This window comes from Rhinolophus hipposideros (assembly GCF_964194185.1).
Source record: "Rhinolophus hipposideros genome assembly, chromosome: 5".
Classification (NCBI taxonomy): domain Eukaryota; kingdom Metazoa; phylum Chordata; class Mammalia; order Chiroptera; family Rhinolophidae; genus Rhinolophus; species Rhinolophus hipposideros.
In genome coordinates, this window is record NC_138051.1 from 74,557,953 (window position 1) to 74,583,845 (window position 25,893).

General features: G+C 42.3%; 1 protein-coding gene across 2 annotated transcripts in view; it reads right to left on the bottom strand.

Moving 5' to 3' along the window:
• Nucleotides 1-304: 304 nt before the first annotated feature.
• DCAF5 (DDB1 and CUL4 associated factor 5) overlaps nt 305-25,893 on the bottom strand; it is an 87,640-nt gene continuing 62,051 nt past the window's right edge. For both annotated transcript variants that reach the window (XM_081047495.1, XM_081047496.1), the window contains exons 7-9: nt 21,574-21,640; nt 9,773-9,900; nt 305-4,010 (exon numbers count right to left, since the gene is read on the bottom strand). In XM_081047495.1, the coding sequence (XP_080903621.1) occupies nt 2,244-4,010; nt 9,773-9,900; nt 21,574-21,640 (1,962 nt within the window). In that variant the 3' untranslated portion in view covers nt 305-2,243. The remainder of the gene's footprint in view (nt 4,011-9,772; nt 9,901-21,573; nt 21,641-25,893) is intronic.

Genomic DNA, 25,893 nt, shown 5'->3' on the forward strand with positions numbered 1-25,893 from the left:
AGAATGGACGGCATCCTTACCAAAAAACAATCGAAGTTGAACCAGAATGAACTCTGACTTCTCTTTTGAGTACCCAAATGAGACAAAGCCTTTTAACATGAAAAGGCCAAGTTCTGCATTTGGTAACTACCAACTGGCTAGTTCCCAAGGGAACTTTCCTTTATTCTCCAGGAAGATATGTGGATTGTCCTTAGAGAAGTCAGAAGAGGCTAACCCACTGATTAAATACAACAAAAAGATTGGGTATGCTGACTAGGAAGGGGAAGAGAAACACACACTGAGTGATTATGTCTTTTTTGTATATAAAGGATTAAAAAATTCCAATTTAATAAATTTTGGAAAAGCAAATGTAAAATGACTTGGGCTTATAAAACCAGAATTTACAAATTATCTGTGAATAGTCAAAAGGCAAACCATAGAACCATTTTGATTACAAATCCAAAGTAATTCTAATGGTTACAGCATCGCTTTCCCACTCCCCCAGTGAGATTACAGGTGTTAAATTGTCAGCATCCCCACTGCTACTCAAGCTTCTTCATGGACTCCTCCTAAAACAGTGTTTTCACACCCAAGTCACATCACACATACCAGGCACATCTTTCCTTTCACAAAGCTCAGCAAGATGATACCTCCTTTTGGCTTAGATTAACAACCTTGCTTTTATAAATAACCCCCACCCCACCCCACTCCCCCAGTGCCTAAATCCATCGAAATCCTCATCCTCCAGGATGTTTCCCCTGGGTCCCATTCCAGTAGGACAGGTCTTCTGCTAAAAGGATCAGTGAGGCCACCCCAGTCACACACCCTGTGGGCTGCATCACTCCCTAGTTGTCTAGCACCTTTGTGCTCAAGAAAGTTATAGTGTTCTTCTCTCTTCCTCATTTCTTGTCAGTATGTCCCGCCTTTTCATAACATCTATGCCAACAAGATATTTGGCCATTCCTAGGTCTTCCTGTCTTGTACAACCCTTCAGTGATAACCAAGTGACTGTAACCACATTGCAATGCTGAAAATCTCTTGGTCTTTTCCCCTCTCAATCTTTATCTACCTCAATAAAACGAAGTCTCTTCTGGAGGCCAGGAGTCTTAAACCACTGACTCCTCTCTCCACGCCTTCGGCCTCGTAAGAGACTTAATAAGAATGTTAGATCTCTGCCAGAGATCTAGTCAGAACACCACAGCCTCTGTCAACTGGAAGCCTGATGGAAGATGCCAGGCGCATCAATTCTCACCAATCATTTTGGGTTGAATTAAATTAATATAGAACCACACTCTGCTCTTTACTACACTTTTTAACACAGCGACAACATTCACTTTAGTAGTTTGAGCACAAATCTTGTTAGAGCTGTCTTTTCCCCTCCTTTCAATACGCCTACACGCCATCACATGGGGCCAAGGAAGCGCCTGCAGGCCTTCTGAGTTCCTCTTAGGAACTAAGCACCTAACTGGTTAAAGTGTTACCCACAACTAGTTATATTTTATGGCCTCCGTACAGTATGTGTTGCAGCACTGTTCAATTTGCAACCAGTGAAATTTATCAGGGATCTATGGTCTCTTGAATCTGACCTTAAGTGCTACCCTCTCATTAGCATTAAAAATGCTCCGCTTGTAGAATGTCTATATTAAATGCTCAATGCAGAAGTGCTACAGAGAAAACACGGAAGGTTTCTTTAAGAAAGGAACCATGCTTTCCTTTCCAGCACTGCCAGTGGGCTGAAGGCCTATTTCCATTTTCCTCTCCAGTTTTTCAGCATAAATCCACTACTCACTGGCAGCACAACCTGATTTAGCAGGCACTCATCATTAAGACCAGAACACCAATGGCATGTAAACAAGGTGATATGGCAAAAAGTACAGATCCAGAAGATCTTTTCTGATGGAGAACTGAAAGAAAAGTCTGAGACAATGAGCTCACGCGTGCCAGCGCACACACACAAGAACAAGTAAAACATCTCAACAAGGGTTTACTTGAACAGAATCTGCACAGGTACACTATGCCCAAATTTTACTAGAAAGGAGTCACTTGGATTTTTTCCCTTTCTTAACACAGCACAAGCCAATGGCCAGCTACACATCAGACCCATTGTTGAACAGAAGGGAGCAGCAGCAGACACAATATTTAGGCCCCAGTTGTATGTGCCTTTAATACTTTTTTTTCCTTTCCTCTTTGTTCACTAAAAAGGATTAAAATTTTTTTTTTTGTAAAGCTCCTTTTTGTAGCTTTTTGTTTTCCCTTTGCATTTATCATGTTTTTAATTTCTTCTCTGAGGAGGAATTCTCTGAATCTGTATCTTCCAATTCGACTCGGTGCCTTTTGAGGCCGCTATGGCTGTGAACAGCCCTGCTGTTGTCTGTGCCTGGGGTGTCAGCGGGGTCCTCTCTCGTTCCAGCACTGGGGGTCTCACAGGCCATTTCAGACCCACAACAATCTTTGTGTAGTAGTGTCCCTGTCAGGGACAAGCTATGGTCAGTGTCCGAATGTCCTGGGGAAGAGCAGGCCACTGCCTCCTGCTCCCCAAAGTTTTGTCCATTGTTGTGGGGGTGAGGGAGGCGGGGGTGTAAGCGTCCATTGTTGTGGTTGGCACAGATGGTTTCAAGGCTCCTCTCTTCACTGTCATCAGACTGGGTCCTGGGACAGTTGCCAAACTCGCTACTGAGAGTGGAGCCAGATGCCTTGGGGACAGGAGGAGAGGGCGGCTCCTCAGCCCGGCTGCTTAGGCCCTTGCTCAGGGCCTTTCCATTGAGTTTCTTGGTTTCAAAGGAATATTCTACAGAGCCACCATTGTTAATGTCCTGAGAGGTGTCCTCTGCTGCCTCTGCCCGAGAGTGGCTGCTGTGCTCATGGCCTGGGCCACTGCTGGGATTTCTGGAAGAAGTCCCTTCTTTAAAAGCATCCTTACTGCGGCCTTCGGGGGGCACATCCTGATTCCTCTGGGCCATGGAGGGGCTTAGACAGGCTTCCTTACTGGAAGAAGGGGCTGGGTTGTCTTTGTGGCTGGTTCCTGCTCTCCCTTCATCTGCCTCCCCGGACACCAGGGAGCTCTCTCCATCTTTGTTGTTTGAGTAGGAGATGTAGGAGTAGCGGAGCCATTTGTAAGCTTTGTAAATCTTTCGCTCTACTGACTCTATGTCGGAAGTTGGTGATGCCCGGCTTGGCTGTATTTCCAGAGCAGAAGCGCTCCGCTCAGGCGAGGAGGCGGGGGAGGAGGAGAGGTCATCTACTTTGATCTGGGGATAATCATAGTTGTCTTCGCCAATGTAGGCGTTGGTGGGCTTGGGTGGGGCACTGGGCCTGTCTTCTCGGGGTGTCTTCTGTCGGCGCCGCATGGCATTCCGCTGCCGTGTGGACGCTCGGCGTTCGTTCAGCTCCTCCTCATCCTCGGAGCTGCTGGAGCTGCTGGAGCTGCTGGACTCGTCGTCAGGGCTGGGAGACCGTGGCCGGGGGAAGAGATCCGTGTCCAGTTCAACCTCACAGGCGTTTTCTTCAGAATCGGACTCATTGGAAAGAGCCAGGAGGCGTTTGTCCTGGTAGCGCCGCAGAGCTGACATGCGCTGCTGGCGAGAGGCTGCATCCTCGCGCGTGGGCGGTGGCGGAGTGGCCGCCACTGCGTTTGTGGCGGTGACCCGTAGCGGGCCCAGGTGGAAGGTGCTGTCGGCAGACTCGTCCACCGTGGGCGGAGGGGAGCGCGGCAGCGAGGCTGACGACTCGGAGTCGGTGTAGCCTGAGCGTTCGCTGACGCCTGCGTGCAGCTGGAGGATGGTGCTCTCGCTGAGGTCGCTGTCGGAGTCGGAGCTCCAGCCCTCAATCTCGCGGCGCACCAGGGAGTCAAAGAAGGCCATCATCCGGGGGTCTTCCTGCACAGACTGGTTGGCGTAGTCATGCGACAGCCCACTCCCGCTGTTCAGCACGAGGCTGATGTACTCTTCATGGGTGTAGAGGCAGCGGGAATCGTCCTCAATTCGACCGTCCAGGTCTCCGGTACATCCTGGCTGCTTGTACGGGCTCCAGATCTGCACATGGGGCGAAAACAAGACCAACGAGAGCTGACTGGAAAGTATCTAAAGCAGTGGCTATAAAAACACCAAGGCAGAACTTCCCCAGACCCTCCCTGTCAGTTAGCCAGGACTTGCCAACTAACTTGAAAAATATATTCCTTGTCAGACTGGATTATATAGGGCACACAGGCAAACCCAGGCTTCTAGAGGCAGATGTGGGGGAAACATGGTCTAGGACACAGCATTAGTCAGGAGACCTAAGTAGTGTCTCTAGGGCCCAGGATAATCGTACACCATTTCCCTCACAGCCCCACTTTAGCTTCCTCTATCAGTATGGAAATTACAATCACCCCCTTCACAACCTCAGAGGACTGAGGAGGACCAAAGGTTGGCCGGCGTGATCCACACTCTCAGAAGACTGAAGCTGTGCAGAGGGGCACCACTTGGCTGAAGTGAAAACAGCCCCAGCAGTCAGTCCCCCACCACAGTTACTATTTCAGCCTGTAACTCCACTTCTCCCCAACTGCAACATTTTCTATTTTTAACTTCTGGGAATTGCTTACTGGAGCTTGATGAGAATAGCCAACTGCCTACACTGCAGTTCCCTCTTGGACATGCAGGCATCAGTTACCCAGGAAACTGGGTTCTCTTAACCAGGGAGCTGCTGGCTCCCCAACTGTTCTCTCACTGCAGGAATGGGGAGGACACCCCTGCCCTAAGACAGCGGCCCAATCCCTTAACACCCCTCCACTCCATGGTCTCCTAGCCTAGACATGGGCTCATAGCTGAAGATGGCTGCACTAAGATTCAAACTCGGGTCTATCTGAAGGCAAAGGCTCAATTTTACAAGTTGAATGAGTTATGCAAAAATCAAGTTCAAGGTAATTAAGCTGTCACTGCAAATGAGAACTATTAGCTTCACCTGACTGCCAGACTGGTCCACAGAGCAGCACAAAAAAGCTGGGTTATATCAGCCGGTAGCCATGGCAACTCACATGAAATTCCAGGCGATTTTCTTGCCTGACAGGCTGGTGTCTATCTTTAGATGGCACCCAATCAAGACAACAGTGGCTCCTCATTCCCTAGTCTCTATCAAGACAATGGCTTCATTTCGCCAAAGCTTTCCAAGGATAAATTCGCCTCCCTGTGAGAGTCCTTTCCTCAAGCCTGTTCCCTCTGTGCTTTACGTGACCTTCTAGTAGTAGCACCTCTTTGGAGGATCCCAGTTCAAGGGGGTTGAAGAAACCTTCTAGGTTAGCTCTCTTCCAACTAATTCCCAACTCAGATTCATTCCTTCTTCAACTGTGTTCCCTGCCCACAACTCCTCAAGTGTTTTCCTCTGTCCAGTTTCATAATCTCACCCAGGGCAGTTTTAAGGGAGTGTTCTCAAACTTTGGAATGCACAAGAATCACCTGAAGAATAATTATAGCATTGACTCCTGAGCCCCACCCTTGGAAATTCTGATTCAATATGTCACGAGTAGGTACCAGGGTTCTGAATTTTTAAAAAACTTTTTATTTATGTAAGTGTATTTTTCCAGGACCCATCAGCTCCAAGTCAAGTAGTTGTTTCCATCTAGTTGTGGAGGGCGCAGCTCACAGTGGCCCATGTGGGGATCGAACCGGCAACCTTGTTGTTAAGAGCGCCACACTCTAACCAACTGAGCTAACTGGCTGCCCCAAGGGCTCTGCATTTTTAACAAGCATTCAAAGAATGAGTAAGTGGAGGGGACCAACTTGTGAGAAACACTGGAATATACTTAACATGAAATAAGTAGCAGAAAATAATGCATTTGTCTGAAGAGATTCTCATATTCTTTGTGAGACTCGATGTTTGGGAAACATTTAAACATGTCCTTCCGCAACAAGCTCAAGACTATCTCCGAAAACAGATGTCCAAGGGAATAAAGTTTGGTGACTTACAAAGGAAAATGAAGGGTCCAAAAGGCAAAGCCCTTAGGATGTTTTGGGGTCTTATTGTATATTCTAACTCCTCCAGTTTAAAAATAGTAAAATGTCACTAACCACATGATCTATCATGAAGATAAATCTATATGGACTTCACAGAAACTCAAAATTTGTTAAAAGAATATTAATGGCGAGATGCTGGTCCAACTATGTAACAAGCCAGTTTCTAGGTTCTAATCTACTACCCAGGGCCCCACGTCTTCACTTCAGGAATGAAAATCATAACACTGAAAGCCAGCTTTTATTTGGGCTCTGGAACATATTAAGCTGAGTTAGACTTCCATTCCTGAAGCTTGGAGTAATGGAACAAGAGGCAGGCGACTTGAGTATGGGTTCCCACTCAGGTCCTAGTTAGCTGGGGGTCTTGGATGAAGCTCAGCTCAATCATCTCAGCAATCAATAGATGAGTGTCATCTAATCTTAAGATTCAGGGTAAAACAAAACCCTCATCACAGACAGCCAGTCGTCTGGTTTCAAGGGTCTTGTAGTGTAGAGCTGTGGAAGCAGGTAGAACAGGTAGGAACTGCACTTCACATGGCCCTGAGCAAATGACTTCACCCTTGAAAGTCTCTTTTCTCGTCTGTAGAAATGAGAATCATTTCCATAACCTATACCAAAGCACCAACAAATTGTGGTGATGTCTTTTGCATTTAGCAGCTGAATACCTCAACCAGAAAGTTTTAGACCCATCTTCAAAGAGACTTTTGAACACCAGAAGTACGGATGGTCCCTATTATCTTGGTCCTCATCCATAAAACATCAAATTCAAGCATTTGTGAAAATGTTTATTTCTTTACAGTGAAAATCAACAACTCAAAAGAGAAGCGATGAAAATATAACTTCCTGTGCCATGTTAAATGGAGCTAGACATGCCTCCTCCTAGGGCCAGATTCATGAGTAAAAGGAAGGATGAGCAGCTCTCTCTCCAAGTTCAGTGGAAAGTTTAGTTCAAGAGGAAAAGGATACAGCTCAATTCTTATTCAGGCATCATCAGAATGGAAAGCAATTAAGTAACAAGTGACCATGACATACTTGAGGTAGCAGCTCTAATCCCCTCTTCTCTTTTTGCGCTATTAAACTAAATTTAGAAATGTGTCTATCTACCAAGAAAAATTACACAGATTAGGACCTAAATTGCTACTCCAGGGTTCTCCACACTGCATTCTGGCTTGTAAGGCTGTCTGAGCCTACCTCCAGCCTACCTCCCAGCCTTATATCTTAATCCTCCCTTTTTGTGCTCTTCACTTTGGTCAAACATGATCATTTTCTGAACAGGTCCTACACTTTGCTGTTCCTGAGCGTTTATTCATCAGCACAATGCTTGGAACACAGTAGGTGGTTAATAAATAGTTGTTGATTCGATGAAATAAATATCCATTCCCTCCATTTAGAATGTTCTTCTAATATTACTCCTCTCCTTCCTTTTACAGTCTTTATTCTTCAAAATCTAGTTCAAGTATTACATACACTGAGATTACCCCAGACGGGAAAAAAATCTCCCCCTCCTCCATAGCACTGTTTTTTTTGGTCCCTTATGTACCTGTTGCATTTTCCATTATCTTTATTTCTTGTCTCTACTACCTGGTCATCAATTCCTAGGGGGACCTGCATTACCTATCTTTACTTTTGTGTCCCTCGTAGGGCCTAGCACAAATGGCACACAGGTATTATCACACATATGAGGTTGATGAATGAATATTGGCCTTCGAGGAAAAATGACAGTATTTGCCCCATGTTGCTCCCACTTACGTTTAACTACAAAATGAACTCCCTCTTTTGCTAAGTGCAAGCATTCGGGGGATAGAAGACCTGTTATGGGCGAATAGGGCTAGAGAGGCACCGTAAAGGACAAGACAGTGAGGAGGTGGGGTGAAACGGGGAGAGGTAGAGAGAAAGCAGGTGTCCAGCTGGACGAGAATACGGCAGGATGATGTTCTTTGAGCCATTGAAATAGCAAGCAGGAAAAGGCATTTATCAAAATAGTTCGAAATTGAGAGTCACAGGTAATTCACAAGGCACTCCTGGGTGGCAAGTCATGGTTAATTCCTCACTTGACAGAGGGGAGAGAGGCTCAAAGAGCTGCTCAAGGGCACAAACTGTACTGATTTCAGGTTTCAAATGGCTAAACATGCCCCCCTGGTGGGGCAGGATTCAGACCCCACTGAAACCTGGAAGCAGTAAGCTCCACAGTTCAGTCTGGATAACCTCACAGAGAAAACATTTTCTTCTCTTTCTCCTCTGAGAACTTGGCGAGTTTCCAACCTATGATCTTTAGGGTAAGGACTCCAGTTGACTAAATAGTAATTGGGAAGACTCAGCACAGAAGCATCCCAGAATGCACAGCCAAGCAGGAATCTCTCTTCTAAAGGAGATGCCCAAGCAGAGCTCTCTGAGAAAGAGAATGATGTCAACAGGCCTGGAGAGGACATGGACCGTGCCAACCCATTAGTCATAGGCGAAAGGAGAAGGGAAAGCGATGCAAGGGGCAAGGCCCATTCAGCGCCTGCCCGCGTGCAGGGCTCCTGAGATGCTCAAACCCAGCAGGAGCAGCAGGCTGCCTGCTGCCTTCCCTGAGCACTCTGAGTGTGGCAGTAGACCAGGGAGAACAAAGAACAGGCCTGGCCGGGCTTTACCACTAATTAGCTGTGTAATTAACTCCAGATAGTTCATTAATAACCTAAATATCACCATCTGTAAAAAGAAAAAGTCACTAAATATGGTCTATAAGTTTTGTTCTAGCCCTATGGGGAAATGTGTGCCATCGTGCAAGTCAGCCCTGAACCGCAGGACCAACAAAATCTAATTAAAGGAAGCTGGAACCGGACAAATAAGCATACTGACCATACTCCAACATTACATTTCTGATAGCTTCCCCTGCCTCAGGTACAAGTTGGTTAACTCTGGATAGTTTTGTTTGTTTTTTTGTAAAGAACAAAAGAAAATGAAAACTATCAAATCATCATGAACCACTTTTGCCTTTTTCTCTGAAAGCTCCTTCAGTTCAGTGAAATAATTAAATATCTATTCCCTCCATTTAGAATGTTCTTTTAATGCCATTTTGGGGAGGTCGGGAGGAGTTTTAACTTTTAGGGGGCAGGGGAATATCATCTATCTTTACTTAAAAGTCAAATTATCCAGGGTCCTTAAGAATTCATCATTTACCCTAAACCCTCATTTTCTCAAATGTGGAAAACAGTTACTTGCAAGTGGAATGTGAATGATGGGGAGTGGACATCCTTCTGCGGACACAGGCCCGGCTGGGTCTCTCTGTTGGAGGCTCTAGAAATGCCCCTTGGCAGAGTCAAGTTTATTCAGTCGATGTGCAGCTGCTGCAAGTGTGTAGGCAGCCTAAGGCACGACCACATGCAGTGGTTTTTGGTATGTCCTGAGACAATTTAGCTGTGGTTCTGGCAGTCACTTGTTATCTCTGTGCCATGTTAGGACAGCAATTAATGCAAAGGGCACACTGACTAAGTGAGGGGATGGTGGCTTCCTAACCTCCAGATGAGGTTTGGAAAGTAGAATTCATCAGACTCAAGACCAAAGGCCACTGGGAATGTAGCAACATATAGACAGCGTCTAGTTTCAAAGCCAAGTGACTATTTTTAAAAATGGTCCTGAACGGAGGGTTTGAAATCACTCTTTTTAATATCAATTTTTCAATATTTTGCAATACGTCAAAATAATTGAGAATTTTGATAGACCTTTCATACATTTAGCTATATGAGGTCCTACATGCATTGTTTTGGTTTTTTACAACTGTGAATTACACTATTTCTCTAAAAGGACAGAAGGGGAAGGTACCTCACCTTGATAATCTTTTCTACACCAGACGAGCAGATCATGTAGGTGTGGGGGTTGAATCGGACCTGGTTAACAATAGACCGATGCCCTTTCAGCACCATGAAGGCTCCGTTGACCACCCTACCAATGCCACCTGGGAAGACAGAAGGAAACAAAAATCAAATGATGAAATGCATGAAAGTAAATAGGTTCCAGTAATGACAGGCAAACAGCTCTGAACCGGAGCCGAGATTTTTTATTAACTATACCACCAGCAGAAAGCTTCATCTTACAGATAAAGTTGCTATGGAAAGAGGTAAGATGAAATATCTCTCAGCATATGTGCTCTTACCAAGAGTCTTTATTTAGCCTTTAAGCATTGCCCACGCCTACCCACTGTAATTCCATTGTCAATGAAGTTACAGCCACTTAAAACATTTCTTAAGTTTTTGATCCCCAAGATAGAATCCAAGTATTACCTTAGAAAAGGCCAGTCATGAGCAAAATGAGATTGAACTGCTTGGGAACAGTTAGGCAGCTGAGCCAGGAGCATATAATTACTTAAATGTATAAAAATATCTCTGATCCATTTGCCCTCAATTTCTATGATGCAGATAGCAAACAAAACTAGCAAACATACAAAACCACGGCGACAATAATGGAGAAAAATTATACATAATTTTTCTTACCCTGGTAGCAGAGAGAACTAGGATAAAGAAAGAAGCAGAGCCCAAGTATTGAGAATCTGAATTAGAAAGTGGGGGCCTTAAAGACACCATATATGGATTAAAATGAAGAGGTCACAGATACAGCGAAAATCAACATTTAAAAGGGAATTGCCTTTGGAAGCTAAAAAAAAAAGGGCCAATGATAGGAAGTTGTATTTTAAAGACCATCCTGTAGGCTTTCGTTTTCTTTTTTCTTTTTTTTATTTATTTAAGTGTGTTTTTCCAGGACTCATCAGCTCAAGTCAAGTAGTTGTTTCAATCCAATTGTGGAGGGTGCAGCTCACAGTGGCCCATGTGGGGATCGAAACAGGCAACCTTGTTGGTAAGAGAACAGTGCGCTAACCAACTGAGCTAACCAGCCGCCCCGACTTTCTTCTTTAATTACTGAGAAAAGTACCAGAGGCCTGGAACTTGTAACATAGATAAAGACGTCATTATTTATGAACTTGGGATAATCTCAAAGGTTCAATTTCACTGGTAAGGGCATCACACTCACACAGAATACATGCACCCAAGTTCTGAACAAGGTCACCTCTGAGCAACCATCTGTTAACAGCTCAGTACATGATGGCCAACCTTTGCCCTTGGCCAACTGGCAAATATGATGCATTGAGATATAAACAAATGAGCATTCACTTATTTAAGCAATGAGTACCTTCTTAGTCCCTACCAGGAGCATGGCACCACTAGGGCACAAAGTACAGTCTCAGCTCCACCTGTCTCCATCCCACTCCAACTCCACCTTGTTCAAATATTCATTCCAAACACGTCGTCTCAGTGTTTACAAGGAATATGACTAGAACAAACATCCCTTCTCCAGAAATAATGTGGCTCTAGTTTAGAGAAGCTGTCTTCGCTTTTCGCCTCCTGACACAACTCTTTTGCCTCATGGAAGATATCCCTCTTTACTGCCATGTACATATGTTTTAATAACAGCAAGAGGTTTCAGCCTGCACTGATCTGTGTCTTGGTAGTGCCAACTTAGCTAGCACGACGTGCTTACTCTACCTGGTAAATGACAAAAATGTCCTTTGCTAAATTTCCCCCCATATTTGATATTACTAATATTTGAATTATCCAGGATGGATAATATATTTAAAGCCATTCATATCTCAGCCCAACATCATCAAGTTTGCTAATAAACCATAAAGGAAAAGAGTGTGACTAGGAAATAGAACTGGTGTGTTTTTATGAAGAAAAAGGATCAGGAAAGGTTAAGCACCAAGGTAGAATGTCATGATGGAAACCCCTAGGCACCCTGAGACCCTTGCATTCTTAGGTTGGAGTGGGAGGAGGGAAAGGTAACCTGAGTCTAGTCAAAATAAAAGGGATCCATGAGAATCTAATACCGTTGTCCCAAAACAGTGATCTCACCACCCCGAATGAGTTCCTTTGGGTCTGTTTCTTTTCTATATAAGGTTGATTCAACAAATAGCATTCCTGCTGACAATCTCTTCTGAAGTCTGCATTTCCAACACCCTACTCCTACCCGTACCCACACTGGGGTGGTCACTAGCAAAGAAACTTCAGGTTAAGCCTTGTACCAATCTCTTGTTTAATTCCACTGCCTCCAAGAAAAGGAATTTAAGTGACTCAGAGAATTTAAGGGACTTCTCAAGTCATAGAGCTAGAGTAAATGGCAGAACCTGGATCTGAACCAGAATCTATTTGGCTATAATGCCTAATATCCTTTTCATCATGTTGGTAGACTTTAAGAAATGAAAGAGTTTGAATAGGAATGGAGTTAGAAGCCCACAACTGATTTCTAAATCTTTCTGGCAGTTATCATATAAGTTGGTTTTAAGTCTTAAATGTAGATGGGAGAAAAGGGAGACTGTCCAATAGTATCCTGAGTGCAAGCTCTACAGTAGCACCACAGGACATTTCATCACATTAACACAATGAATAGACCATGAGAGTAGAACTGGATCTCCTGCAGACCTAGAACCTGGGGCACAATGCCTAAACCAAAGCAGGTGCTTAGGAAGCACTTGTTAAATGGATAGTGTTTTAGGAGAGGGCAATTCTAGAATAAGCACCATCAAAGGAAGACAGAGGATCTCATGTCTTAAAGAATCAGCTATCACAGAACTGAAGTTTATTGACCAAACCAAACTTTTTGTCAAAGGTTATTTGGAATACAATTATAGTAACTTTCGGAACTGAAGTATAATTGAAGGGTATCAATGCTTGAAAATTCCAGACCATGGAAAAACTGTTTCTACTTGTTCTTTCATGCACTGTGACCTCATCTGGCTTTTCTTCTTGGCAGTAACTTTAATACGAGGTCTTTTCTCCTTTTCCCCACCCCAACTGGTACCTAGGAAATCTGAAAAGGAGGAGAAAGTCAATGGAGCCAAGACTGATGGTGTAAACAGCTACAGGATGAATTATTGCCACCATTTGTTTAAGGTAACCAGGGCTGTGTCCCCAGAATCAGAGCAATGAAGGGGCTTCAGAGAGGTTCTCTACAGTCCCCTTCCTGGTTTCTAGATCTCAGATGATTGAATACAGCTGTTACTATACAGTTGAGATACAATGATTTTTAGAGACTAAATTTTTATCAGTCCTGGAGATGTGAATAATTCAGAGAAATAGATTTCTTTAGCCTGAAATGGCTAAAGTCAAAATGCCAGTATCAAAAAAAAGAGAAAATGACAGTACCAGTAAGAGCTTGGGGTTACCTCTCCTCCATTACCTACCCAGATCCTGCCCATCAACAGCAGAATCAAGTTGGAAGGAATTTGGCAGGGATTATTTTTTCCAAGAATTATATAACCTACATAATCTCTAAGGTTTCTAAGACTGAGGGTCATTTCTAAGACTGAGGGCCAGGGGCCTGGTGAGGATCAACCTCCCCCCATGGTTACCGAGCAGAGTCATGGCCTAATCACAACGAATAAAATAGCATATACCCAGGAAAAAGGACCTCACTCATCCTTGAACTGTCATTTATTTCTACAATTCTGTACAAACCAATGGTCATTTGGGCCATCTCGTTTGGCTGGCTCAGCCAATTATGTGGCACTACTTTGTGGGTTTCTTTTGTAAGTCAAGGCGAAACTTCCCTTGCCTCCATCTTTCTTTTGGTTCAGAAAGGATGCTGGGAGGTGGGGAAGACTATAAATCACCTCATTTATTCTACTATAAGACCTCAGGGAAGAAAATTATTGGGCGTCTCGTGACATTCCAGCATCAGTGACGCACTCACTACCTTAGGGGTATCCCAGGACACAGAAGGGACTCAGAAAAAACCCTTTGCTTAGAAACCTGAAACAGACCTCCCTAAAATGCCAGGGCCAAATGTCCCCCCTGAGAAGACAAGGAGCTAAGCATACAGGTCCTCATTTCCCTCTCCTTCTTACTTTTGCTCATCTTTTCACAAGAGTCAGCCAGAAATTTGTCCCCTCAGGCCCCTTAAGGGTCAGGACACCACTCTTATTTCTCACCAACTTTTACTTCTGTTTAATTCACTTCAACAAAGTTCTCAAAGAATGACTATGCTTTTGACTCAAAAGCTAAAAGCAAGCTGGTCAAGACTTCTTGATGCCTTAGTCTAAGAGCAACTTTCAATCACACTAGGAATGGCCCTCAATGGCACTTGGGGTTACATAGAATAGGACACCATCACTCCTTAGCTCCCCCCAGGCTAACCTACCAGGAAATCCTCGTGGTTTTTACCATGAAAATATATCAGATTCCAACCCTTATTATCTTGGTCCAAGCCATCATCACCACACACCTGTATTATGTGAGACTCCTACTAGTTCTCATTTCTAGCCTTGGCAGCCCCACTCCCACCATCTATCCTCAACTCAGCAGCTATCGTGAAGTATTAAAATAAGTCAGATCATGTCACTCCTCTGCTCAGAATTCTCTAACGGCTCCCCATTTCACTCTAGTAAGAGCCTATATGACTAGTCACCCCTGTGCCCCACTTACCTCTATGACTTCAACTTCTACTACTTTCCCCCTCCCTCACTGTGCTTCAACATATTGATTTCCTTACTGTTTCTCAAACACACCTGACACATTTTCACTTTAGAACCTTTGTACTGGTTTTACCTGAAATGTTCTTCCCCCAGATATCTGCATGGCTAACTCCCTCACCTCTTTGAGATTTTGCTCAAACGTGACCTCAATGAGGCCTACACTGAACATCCTATCTAAAATTGCATATCCCCATAACACTTCCTATCCCCCTTATTCTGCTCTATTTTTTCTTTTTCCACAGCACTTCTAACCTTTTAAACATATTATATATTCCTCTGCTATACCCCAAGCCTGTAGAACAGTGCCTAGCATAGAGTAGGTTTTCAATAAATAGTTGATGAATGAATGAAAAGATGTGAGTGTATTAGACTGGAATACAAACATGCAGAAAAGAACCCAGTCTCCATTGGTAGGTTCCATCATCCAACATGTTTCCCTTTCTCTATCTTCCTGCTGTCAATTTTGAATGTTTCTTTGGTTTAGCCTTTTTACTAGAGTAAGAGCAGAAAAATAAAGGGGCTAAAATCCTACCTTATCCTTCCGGGTCCTCTGTAATGCTAATTCCATGTAAACTTTACTGATACCCCAAATCTCTTCAAGCCCTCCTTATTTACTCTTTTAATGGGCCTTGGAACCCACTTTTAAATTTAGAGTGTGCACATACACACCCTTTTATCATCCCTTTTAGATTGGAAGTTCTTTGAGGGCAAAAAAGTGTTTACGTTTCAATTGCCCACAGGGCTTTGAATAATGTCTTATCCAAGGATACTCATAAGGAAACAAACTGAAGTAAATCTCATCATTTTCTTTGGAACAAGGTTTGCAGGAGAAGGCTAAAGCTATTATCTACCAAAATGACGTTTCCTAAGTACTTGTTGAGGAAATTAATCTATTTCATTCCTGACTCCATTGGTAGAATTAAGAATTTACTGCTATGAGAGACAAGGGACGACTTCTTTTTGGCTCTATTCTAAGAGTTGCCTAAACAACCTCTTAGCAATTCCAAAAGGCCCGAGTGCGCATTCCCAAGGTTTCCAAGTTTCAGACCATAAAGAGAAAAACAATCACGGTACTGACAAGACCGGAAGAACAGTGGCTGCCTCCTGGGGATCACAAACCACTTAAGAGTTAAGAAAAGCCAGATGGGGACCGCCAGTGCTGTCAGTAAGGCTCAAGAGCTCCACAGACAGCAATGCTTAATTTCACAAAAAAGTCAATTATGCTAAGTTCTTCTTTCATCATCTGTACTTCACATATGTTTGCAACCAACTACTTGTGACCAATTAAAAACAGTTGTTCTTCCAATTACATGGGAGGGAAAAGCAGGTGCCCAGGCCTAACTCTCTGAGAGTGAACACATGTCTAGAAGAAGGAGGGGAGACAGAGAATGCACACATATGCAGGCTCATGAAAATGCATTTACAGCTGTTTCCAGCCTACCTCATCAGCCTACTGGCAGTGGGAGTGGCTACAGGGACTTGGCAAGTGAAATTGCATGTTTTTCCCTCCGTTCAGGGGAAAATTTGTCATACAACTTCCCCCCTCTTAAACTACTGAGTCAAGAGCAATGTTCATACAAAAACAATTAACCGACCATTCAGGAGGGCACCATGTCTTGGTCTCTAAGGAGTTTTTCAGAGCCAAGTTAAAAGGGAGAAAGCTTTCTTAATGAGGAATGACAGTCATGGTGGCTACTGATTATCCCCCAACGTCCTGAAGAAGGTAGATATTACTATTCTTTCTGTATTGTTAATATTCTTACTTTACAGATGAAGAAACAGTCGTTTGGCAAGGTTAAACAATCTTTCCAAAGCCTCCAACCAGAAGACAAATGGATCAGGAATTTAAACCCAGGCCTACCAACTCTATTACATTATGCTTCTTTCCATAAATAGTAAGGTCTTAGTGTGGAGGCATATCTCAGGGGAAGCAACTTAATCTGTGAAAACTCTAAAGCCCTTTTCAACAAAAATTAGGGGAATGGGAAGGAGAAGGCAATGTGAATATTTTCCAGAGACACTACCTCCAACACACATTGCCAAATCCATTACTTCCGTACCTAAGTTACAAGGAAGCAAATGCTTTGGAAATTATGGATCTAGGGGCACTGATCTTTTTATACATAGCAATAACAAAGTCTTACATTTGAAAGCACATAATTTTTCAGAAAACTTCTAAGACTGTTAAATCATCTCATGAGGTGGTGGGGACAGAGGCAATTTTACAGAAGAAAACTGAGGCTCAGACAATTGCTGTTACATAACCTGCTTAGAATGAATCATTCAATCAGCTAGTTAGTGGCAGCACTGGACTTGAAACCAGGTATGATTTTTAAAGCCTAATGCTCCTTTCAATACACCACACTGACTCAATACATAACTGCAGGTCTATTTATTTTATTTTCAGATTTATCACATAAAAACAGATGCTCTTCCTACGTACTTCAGAGGTGTAAAACATATTCTGATGGGCTTTTTCTTCGCCACAGCAAAATTCCCAGTTCTATTCCTTCTTCTAATTTTTGTTTTTTTTAAAGTCATTTTTTAAAAATTTTATTGGGAAACAGCCACGATTATTGGTTACATATTGCTTTCATGCTACAATGGTATTATACTTGACTCTTTTAAGGAGGGCGCAGGTCACAGTAGCCAATGTGGGGATAGAACCGGCAACCTTGGTGTTATCAGCACCACGCTCTAACCAACTGAGCTAACCGGTCACCGCAATCCTTCCTCTAATTTTTAAAGAAGTTTTTAAAAAATGATTTGTTATTTGACATCAATTAAAACCTCAAGCCTAATCTTGCCAGGTAGCAAGTTTTATGGCAGGTTTTAGATTTTATATCTCAAAATGATTTTCTAAGCCCACCGGAAAGCACAATGCGAATAACTTAGCCAATTCAAGTCAGTGCTGTTTATATAATAAATTTCATCTCTGGAGTTTGTGACTGTCCATCTTTTTGAACAGAAGAGTGAAGAAAAAGGTGCTCTTGCATTTAGCTCACACTCAGGACTTCTCTTCATCTAGACTCTCAGCATTTGGCATGCACTGTGAAGCACACAGCAGGCATTCAATAAATGCTGATTGCTTGTCATCTGATTATGCCATTAAGGCAAGCCAGCTTCCTCGTAACGACCTGTCTTACCACGTTCCCCCGAAAAAAAAGACCTCGCCGGACAATCAGCTCTCATGAATCTTTTGGAGCAAAACTTAATATAAGACCCGGTATATATTATATTTATTATATATTATATTATATTAATTATATTATATATTATGTAAGACTATGTCTTATATTATAGTAAAATAAGACCTGGTATATTACATTATATTACATTACATTACATTATGTTATATTATACCCGGTCTTATATTATAGTAAAATAAGACCAGGTCTTATATTAATTTTTGCTCCAAACGATGTATTAGACCTGATTGTCTGGCTAGATCTTATTTTCGGGGAAACATGGTAGTATCTTACATTCAACTGGAAGGCATAGAGGGAGTGAACTCGGCTTCATGTTGTATTTGTTTCAGTCAGAGGCAGTAGATTAGAAATTTCCTGACAGACTTTTTGTCATCTAAGCATTCAAAGCTAGAACCCAAGAATTACATCTCACCCTCATATGTTATGTTTGCATTGCTGAACCTTGCCGAATGTTTTCTGAACTACAAGTTAATTGCCAACATTTGAAAATAGAGAATTACATGTAAAAAGTAAAAAGAGGTGCTATGTATCCCTGAAACAAGGTTGAAGGGTGGGGCTATAAAAAGGATTAGATGAAAGCCTGTATAAAGAGCAATTTCACCATCACACTCCTCCCCCAGTACACACAGCCAGGAAACTACTCCTTCCCACATAAGCGAGGCTTGGGGAATGACAAATGAAAGAAATTTTGGACTAGGGACACCAGACTCAGCTAGGGGTGGGGTTAAATGAAAATCTGTGTATAGATATGAGATCTACAGCTCTAGTCCCTTATCTGGCTCTTATAGCCATAGTTCAACTGCCAGGCAAATACCCTCCTCATAGGAGATCAAAGATTCCTATTCTGGGAAACTAGCTGATTTCGATAGTAGAAAGCCAAAAGAGAATGTCCAAAATGGAAAATTCAAAAATACTATGTGCATGCTATAGGAAGAAAAAGAAACTGTTGGCAGTTTTTGAAAAAATAAGCGTTGTAATATATTTGATTTTAAACTTAGGTACGTGTATTACTTTTATAATAAGAAGTACTTAACTATAAAAATAGTAAAAGAAATGAAAAAAGAGTAAGTAAGGAAGGATAGGAAAAGAAGTATATGAACAAGAAAGAAAAATGTGGGTGGGTTGTCAGAATAGTGCCAGGAAGGCTGAGTCCCCAAATGAGCCAAGGTTTTGCTAAAAATAATCGGAAAAGGTACTGTAGTCCCACGCAGAGTAAGATGATGATCAAAGGGACATATTTGCTGTGACAGACTGGTAATGTAATGTGGAGGGTTAACACAGAGAAAGCAAACCCCTCAACTATCAGTTAGGGATCCAACAAGAGATAATCAGAAGGTCTTGTGCTTGTGTACAAAGAAACCCAAGTAAAGGATGGGGGGATCCAGGACCAACCACAGCCCATGTGGAATCCATGGGGCTTCTAGCCAACCCTAAGCACGAGCAGACCGTGGATTCTGTGGCGTCCAAAAACAGCTTACGTGATCCTGAGTGTACTTTCTGAATGACCACGTAGCACACGTAATATCAGGAAGCCAAAGATTTTCTCTGGTCTAGTCAGACTACATGTGTTGAACTTATTCAGTTAATCTTTAAACAGAGGTGGAACAAATCCCGAGGAGAGAAATCTGTACATCCAAGGAACTGACATCATTTCTTTGAGGTACTGCTAAATAAGCGCAGGTGCTATCTCTGGAGGAGCTCTAGAAGGGGATGTGAGAGCTACCTTCAAATGAGTAAAAGGCTATAAGGAGGAAAAATCATAATAAGGCCCTTCTCATAGCCACCACTCAAAGGACTACAGGGGTAGAGAGTAAAGCTTCTGGAAGGATTTTTTTAATCACTGGCATTACCCTAGGGCAACAAACGCCCTATCATGGTGGGCATCTTAGAGGTTTAAGTTATTCTTCAATAAAAGTGTATTTTAATATATACTTTTTATATGCAAGTTATAACTCAAAAAAAATGATTGTGGGGGTGGGTATGTGAACAGAACACTTTGTAGACCCCTGATTTGGGCCAAATACCCTTGCAGTACTTAAATGCCTTTCTGTCATGTTTTTATTTTTATTCAGGTAAAAAATACTATTTCTATTGTAATTTATTCTTTGACCCATGGTTATAAACTAATTTTTCTTAATTTTTAAATTAAGGAATTTTTAAAAAGATGGAAACCAGCATAAAAACTATAGCTTAACGAAGTTTTATAAGGTGAATACCCTTACAACCAACAACCAGGGCAACAAATGGACTTTTTCTGGCCATTCAGAGGCCCCTATAAGCCTCATTCCAATTACAATCCCGTCTGCCCCCCTAAAGTAACCATTACCGACTTCTGTATTAATCACTTATCTGCATTTTAAAATAATTTTATTTATCCAAGTGTGCATTCCCATATACTTTAGTTTTGCCTGTTTTTTTTAATATGTCTTTCAGTTTTCCTAAACAATAGATTTCTTCTTGTCCATTCTTCCTTTTTCTACTTATAAAGTCAACCTAACAGTGGCCCACACTCCTAAGTCAGTATAGAAATCAACAGGAAGAGGAAAATATCAACAATACTATTGCCAATTCTTTCCCCTTTCTCTGTTCATACAACCATGAAAAAGATTCCAGAGAATAGTCCTGGGGAAAGGGGGATTATCCTCTTTCTATTTTAAAGTCATATTGACTTAATAATTAAAAGCTTTTCAAGATCAGGTAAAAGGTACAGTTAAGCCCAAAGATTATGTCTCTGCTAATTAATCTAAAATGTATGGGGGCAGGAGACTTAATACAGAACTACCTCTAGTGCTAGACCATCATTTTTTATGTTCAGATAGATGCTGCTGTCCTATTTGGTTGTGCTTAAAAGGTAAGCTGTTGTCTCGGGGCCAGTGGCGCAATGGATAAAAGGTAAGCTGCTTCATTCATCATGCTTTCCAACTTCCAGAAGGGGGAAAGGCCTTTTACAACAGGTTTAGTAAGCAGACCACAGCAGTAGGATAGTTACACCAAAGGTGGGCCTCAACAAGTTTCAAAAGGCAGATGTTTGGTAACAATATTGTTAACTCAGCAATAGGCAAGCCAACAACTTCCCTAAATTCTGAGCACTAGACACATGCAAGACATTTGACATAGTCTTCTATAACTTTCCTAATGGCCATTTCCCAGTTTGATGCCATGTATCTATCACCCAGAGCAGATGGCTATATTGAGCTGTCCTGAGAATGAAAAATACACATTTTTCTACCCGTAGGAAGCAACCGGTGTAACACGTAACTGAGCATGTGAGGACACTATTATTAAGAATGAAGAATGATTGAGGCTATTTGAAACCTCAGCTGGCCTAGATCCAAATTTATAGAAAGCTGCAGGCTTTTTTTTCAGAGTATATCTACAGCAAATGCAGAAATATTTCTTCCTAATTTCTTTAATGTCTGAGGTCAGCCAAACCCCAAGGAGTGCATCTGTCCATCAACAAAAAAAGTTCCACTTTATTTCATATCACCAGGGAGGCCAAAGGGAAAAGAGGCCTTAACAACTATCTGTGGAGGAATAAGCAGGAACATGCAGATGGATAATAAAGGAAAACCATGTAAAAGCAAGATAAAAATATTCTAGGTGTGAAATAGGAGAGAGAGAAATGGATATAAAGGAGGTCTATGAAGTCTAAAGAAAAGTTCTTAGGAGAAAAAAAAGCTGAGCATCACTATGTCATATATGGCTATAGATGAGGGTTATAGTTAAATTTGGCTTCTAATTTTTACTTAAAATTTCCTTTGGTCACTTTTCTGATAAACTTATTATGTTGAAAGAGAAATATCTTCCTTATTGTCACCAATCTGTCCTTTCAGGGCACAGCATGCCAGAATCAATGGAGCCAAAATCAGCAGCAGGTTCACACTAGAGGTACACTCACCTGCTTCTGGGTCTGCAGGAATTCTCCACATATACAGGTTGAAGTCATCAGAGCCTGAAAGGATATACTGTTGGGATAAAAAAATACATTATTTATATATTGATAATATATCTATATCTATCTACCTATCTATTTATACAGAGAAAGACTTTTTAAAACTAAACAAGATAAATGGAAATATATTCATAAGGCACCACACAGCAAACACCCTCTTGAAAGGATTTGCAAAACAAAAAACAAAACAAAACAAAACAGTATTTGCAAATCAAAAGGCTAGCTGGCCAAAACTCAGCAACAACCAACCAACCAGCAGGGACTTGACCAGACATTTCTCCAAATAAAATACACAAATGGCAAGGAAGCGGGCTGGTCCGGTGGCTCGGGCGGTTGGAGCTCCATGCTCCTAATGCCAAAGGCTGCCGGATGGATTCCCACATGGGCCAGTGGGCTCTCAACCACAAGGTTGCCGGTTCGACCTCCGCAAGGAATGGTGGGCTGCGTCCCCTGCAACTAGCAATGGCAACTGGACCTGGAGCTGAGCTGCGCCCTCCACAACTAAGACTGAAAGGACAACAACTTGAAGCTGAACGGCACCCTCCACAACTAAGATTGAAGGGACAACAAACAACTTGACTTGGAAAAAAGTCCTGGAAGTACACACTGTTCCCCAATAAAGTCCTGTTGCCCTTCCCCAATAAAATCTTTAAAACAAACAAACGAAAAAACCAAATGGCAAGTAAGCACATGAAAAGATGCTCAACATCAATAATTGCTAGGGAAATAAAAAACAAAACCACAACCACAATGAGATACCACTTCACACCTATTAGGATGGCTATTACCAAAAATAAAAACAAAACAAAACACAAACAAACCCCCCAAACAGAAAAGTATTAGTGAGGATGTGGAGAAATTGGAATACTTGTACATGGCTGATGGGAATATATAATGAGGCACCCACTGTGGAACACAGTATGGCAGTTCCTCACAAAGTTAAGCGCAGAACTAGCGTATGACCCAGCAATTCCATTCTTAGGTACACAAGGTCTGACAATTAAGTTCATGAACTTGTTGCAATGATTTACTAACCTTTTTTTGATATCAGGGGGATTATTCATTATGAGTTTGTACTAAGTGGACAAATAGTTAACCAAGTTTACTATTTGGAAGTGAGGAAAATGCTGCGAGAAAAGGTTAGACGACCTGAACTTTTCGCCAACAATTCATGGCTCTTGCATCACGACAATGCACAAGCTCACAGGGAGTTTTTAGCCAATAAACAAACAACTGTATTGGAAGACTCTCCCTCCTTGCCTAATCTGGCCCCCAACGACTTCTTTATTTACCCGAAGATAAAGGAAATGTTGAAAGGAAGACATTTGGATGACATTTAGGACATCAAGAGTAATACAACAGCTCTGATGGCCATTCCAGAAAAAGAGTTCCAAAATTGCTTTGAAGAGTGGAGTAGGCGCTGGCATCAGTGCATAGCTTCCCAAGGGGAGTACTTAGAAGGTGACCGTAGTGAAGGTGACCATAGCAATGAGGCATGTAGCATATGTAGCATTTTTTCTAGGATGAGTTTGTGAACTTAATTGTCTGATGTTCGTATATCAAATTGAAAGCAGGATCTTGAGCTATCTGTTGTTCACCAATGTTCACAGAAGAATGTTTACAATAGCCAAAAAGTAGAAACAACCCAAATGTCCATCAATGGGTGAATGGATAAACAAAATGTAGTCTATACATACAATGGAATATTATTCAGCCTTAAAAAGCAAATTCTGTTACATGCCACAACATAGATAAACCTTGAAGACATTATGCTAAAGGAAATGAGCCAGATACAGAAAGCCAAATATTGTATGATTCAACTTACATGAGTTACCTAAGTAGTCAAATTCAGAGACAGATGGAAGAATGGTAGTTGCCAAGGATTGGGGGGTAGGAAGAAATGGGGAGCTACTGCTTAATGGGTATGGACTGTCAGCCTGGGAAGATGAAAAGGTTCTGGAGATGGATAATGGTGATGGTTATACAATAATGTGAATATACTTAATGCTACTGAACGGTAAAAATATTCCTTAAAAAGAAAAGAAAAAAGAAAAGATAAATCCTAATTGCCCTGACTTTAGGGTCTATCCAAGTAATTCCCTGCAGTTTATGACACTATACAGGTTCAAGTCAGGAAGTTGGAATGCAGACGCCCAAGGGCTTTCTTCACACCGTAATTTTGGCCAAACTACCTACTAGTTGGCAGGAAAAATTCACTCTAACTAATCAAGCACTGCGTGCCAGGTACTCTGGTGCTTATAAAAATATGTGAAGTAACATCTGGGTTCCCAAAGAGCTTAAATCAAGTAGAAACTATACATGTAGGTACACAACGACCATGCGGTAAAGTAGAAATCACTAGGTGCCATTATGAGAAACAAGGTGCCCAGTGATTCACAAAAAAGGCAAGGCAAGATAGGTTTGAGCAGTGAGCCAGCCTTACGTAAAGAAGTAACACAAAAAGCGAAAAGGCATCAAGATAAAGCGATGGTGCTCTTTTAGACCACTGTTTTAACAGGAACAGGAAGCATGGCTTAGCTCGCTCCTTGATGCTGGCTCAGGTGGTTGGAGCACTATACTCCTAACGTCGAGGTCACCGGTTCGATTCCCACACGGGCCAGTGAGCTGCGCCCTCTACAACTAAGACTGTGACCAACAGCTCTCCCTCGAGCTGGGATGCCGAGAGCAGTTGGAAGGTCGGCATGAGCTGTCCTGGGCTGCTGTGCTGCCATGGGCTACCGTGTGCTGCCAGGAGCAGCCAGTGCCCAGCGTGAGTGGCCGGTAGCCATCATGAGCGGCCAGCAGCCAGCGAGAGCTGCCATGAGCTTCTGTGAGCGGCCGACCAACGACTGGCAACCGACTGCCTCAGCGTGGGGAGCACAAGGCTCCTAATACCAGCCTGGGCCAGGGAGCTGTGTCCTACACAATTAGACTGAGAAACTGCGGCTTGAACCGGAGTGGGGGAGGCAGAAGAAGGGAAAAATAAATAAATAAATATTTAAAAAGAGCGAGCCAAGGCTGGGCTTACAAGAGATTTTACTATTTCATTGTGAAGGATCTATGCTTTCCTAATTTGTTCAGCTATTCACCAGGGAAAGAGCCACGAAAAGGTAAAAGGGGACTCCAGATAGAACGCTGACTCAGAAGATTGCCTTAGAAGGAAGAAAACTCCCACGGAGTTAAGGCCTCTTGGATTTAATATGACAGCCCCTAAAATACATAGAAAATGTGTACAATGAACAGGCTTCCTCTCAGGGATAAGGGCAACTCCTGACCCTCTCTTCCTCTTGGAACCACCACAAGGGAACAGCTCGGGATGATTTCCAAGGAAGGGGTCTTGACCCACTGCCGTCTAGTCAGACCATTTAAGTGTTCACACACACTAGAATCACAAAACTGCCCTGAGGAATTCATTTATGACATTTCGTAGTTGTCTGCTGGGTCCTTTCCAGCATTAAAAGTTGGCTGCCTAGGATACTGCTGACTGTGGGAGACTGAAATAAAAATAAGTCCATCCCTTTATTCATTAAACAAATATTTATCAAATATCGACTATAGGTTGGGCACAGTTCCAAGGAAAGAAACAGAATTGATCAAAAAAGACCCTGTTCTTACCCTCATGGAGCTTACATTTTATTGGGTTGGAAGAATAAAAGAATTATATACATATATAATGTGAGTGGAAAGTGGGTAGAAAAATAATTAAAAAGAATATGTACTTGTATATGTAATGTGTCCAGGGGTGGTAGAGAGAAAAATTAAACAGCACATTAGGGTATATAGGGAGTGCTGGGGTGGTTAATTTCCATTTATATAGGGTAGTCACAGGTCTCGCTGATAAAATGGCATTTTGAGCAGAGCTCTGAAGGAAATGAGAGAGCAAGTTATGTGGATATCTGGGAGATGAGTATTCCAAGAGAGGGGTCAGAGTCTGGGCTATTTTAAAATACAAGGTAGCCAAAAGAGCTCTTTTGTCCTCCTGCCCTCCCTTTCTTCCTTCTTTCTTTTTAAAGCTTTGTGGAAATAAAGATTATTTTTAGTGGGCTGAGTACAGAGGTACATTTAACATCATCAGAGCAGTCAGAAAGATTTCTCTCTTCTAAAGCTGTACTGGAAGGGTTCGTCTTCTGCCAGACTCCAGTTGGAGCCTGTGATTGTGGCCCTGCTAATGATTAGCACTCAAGAGGACAGAGCATTGCAAGTCTTGATTAGCCATCTCAAATATTTAAATATTTGTTACAGGGAGCAAGAAAACAAGGATCAAAT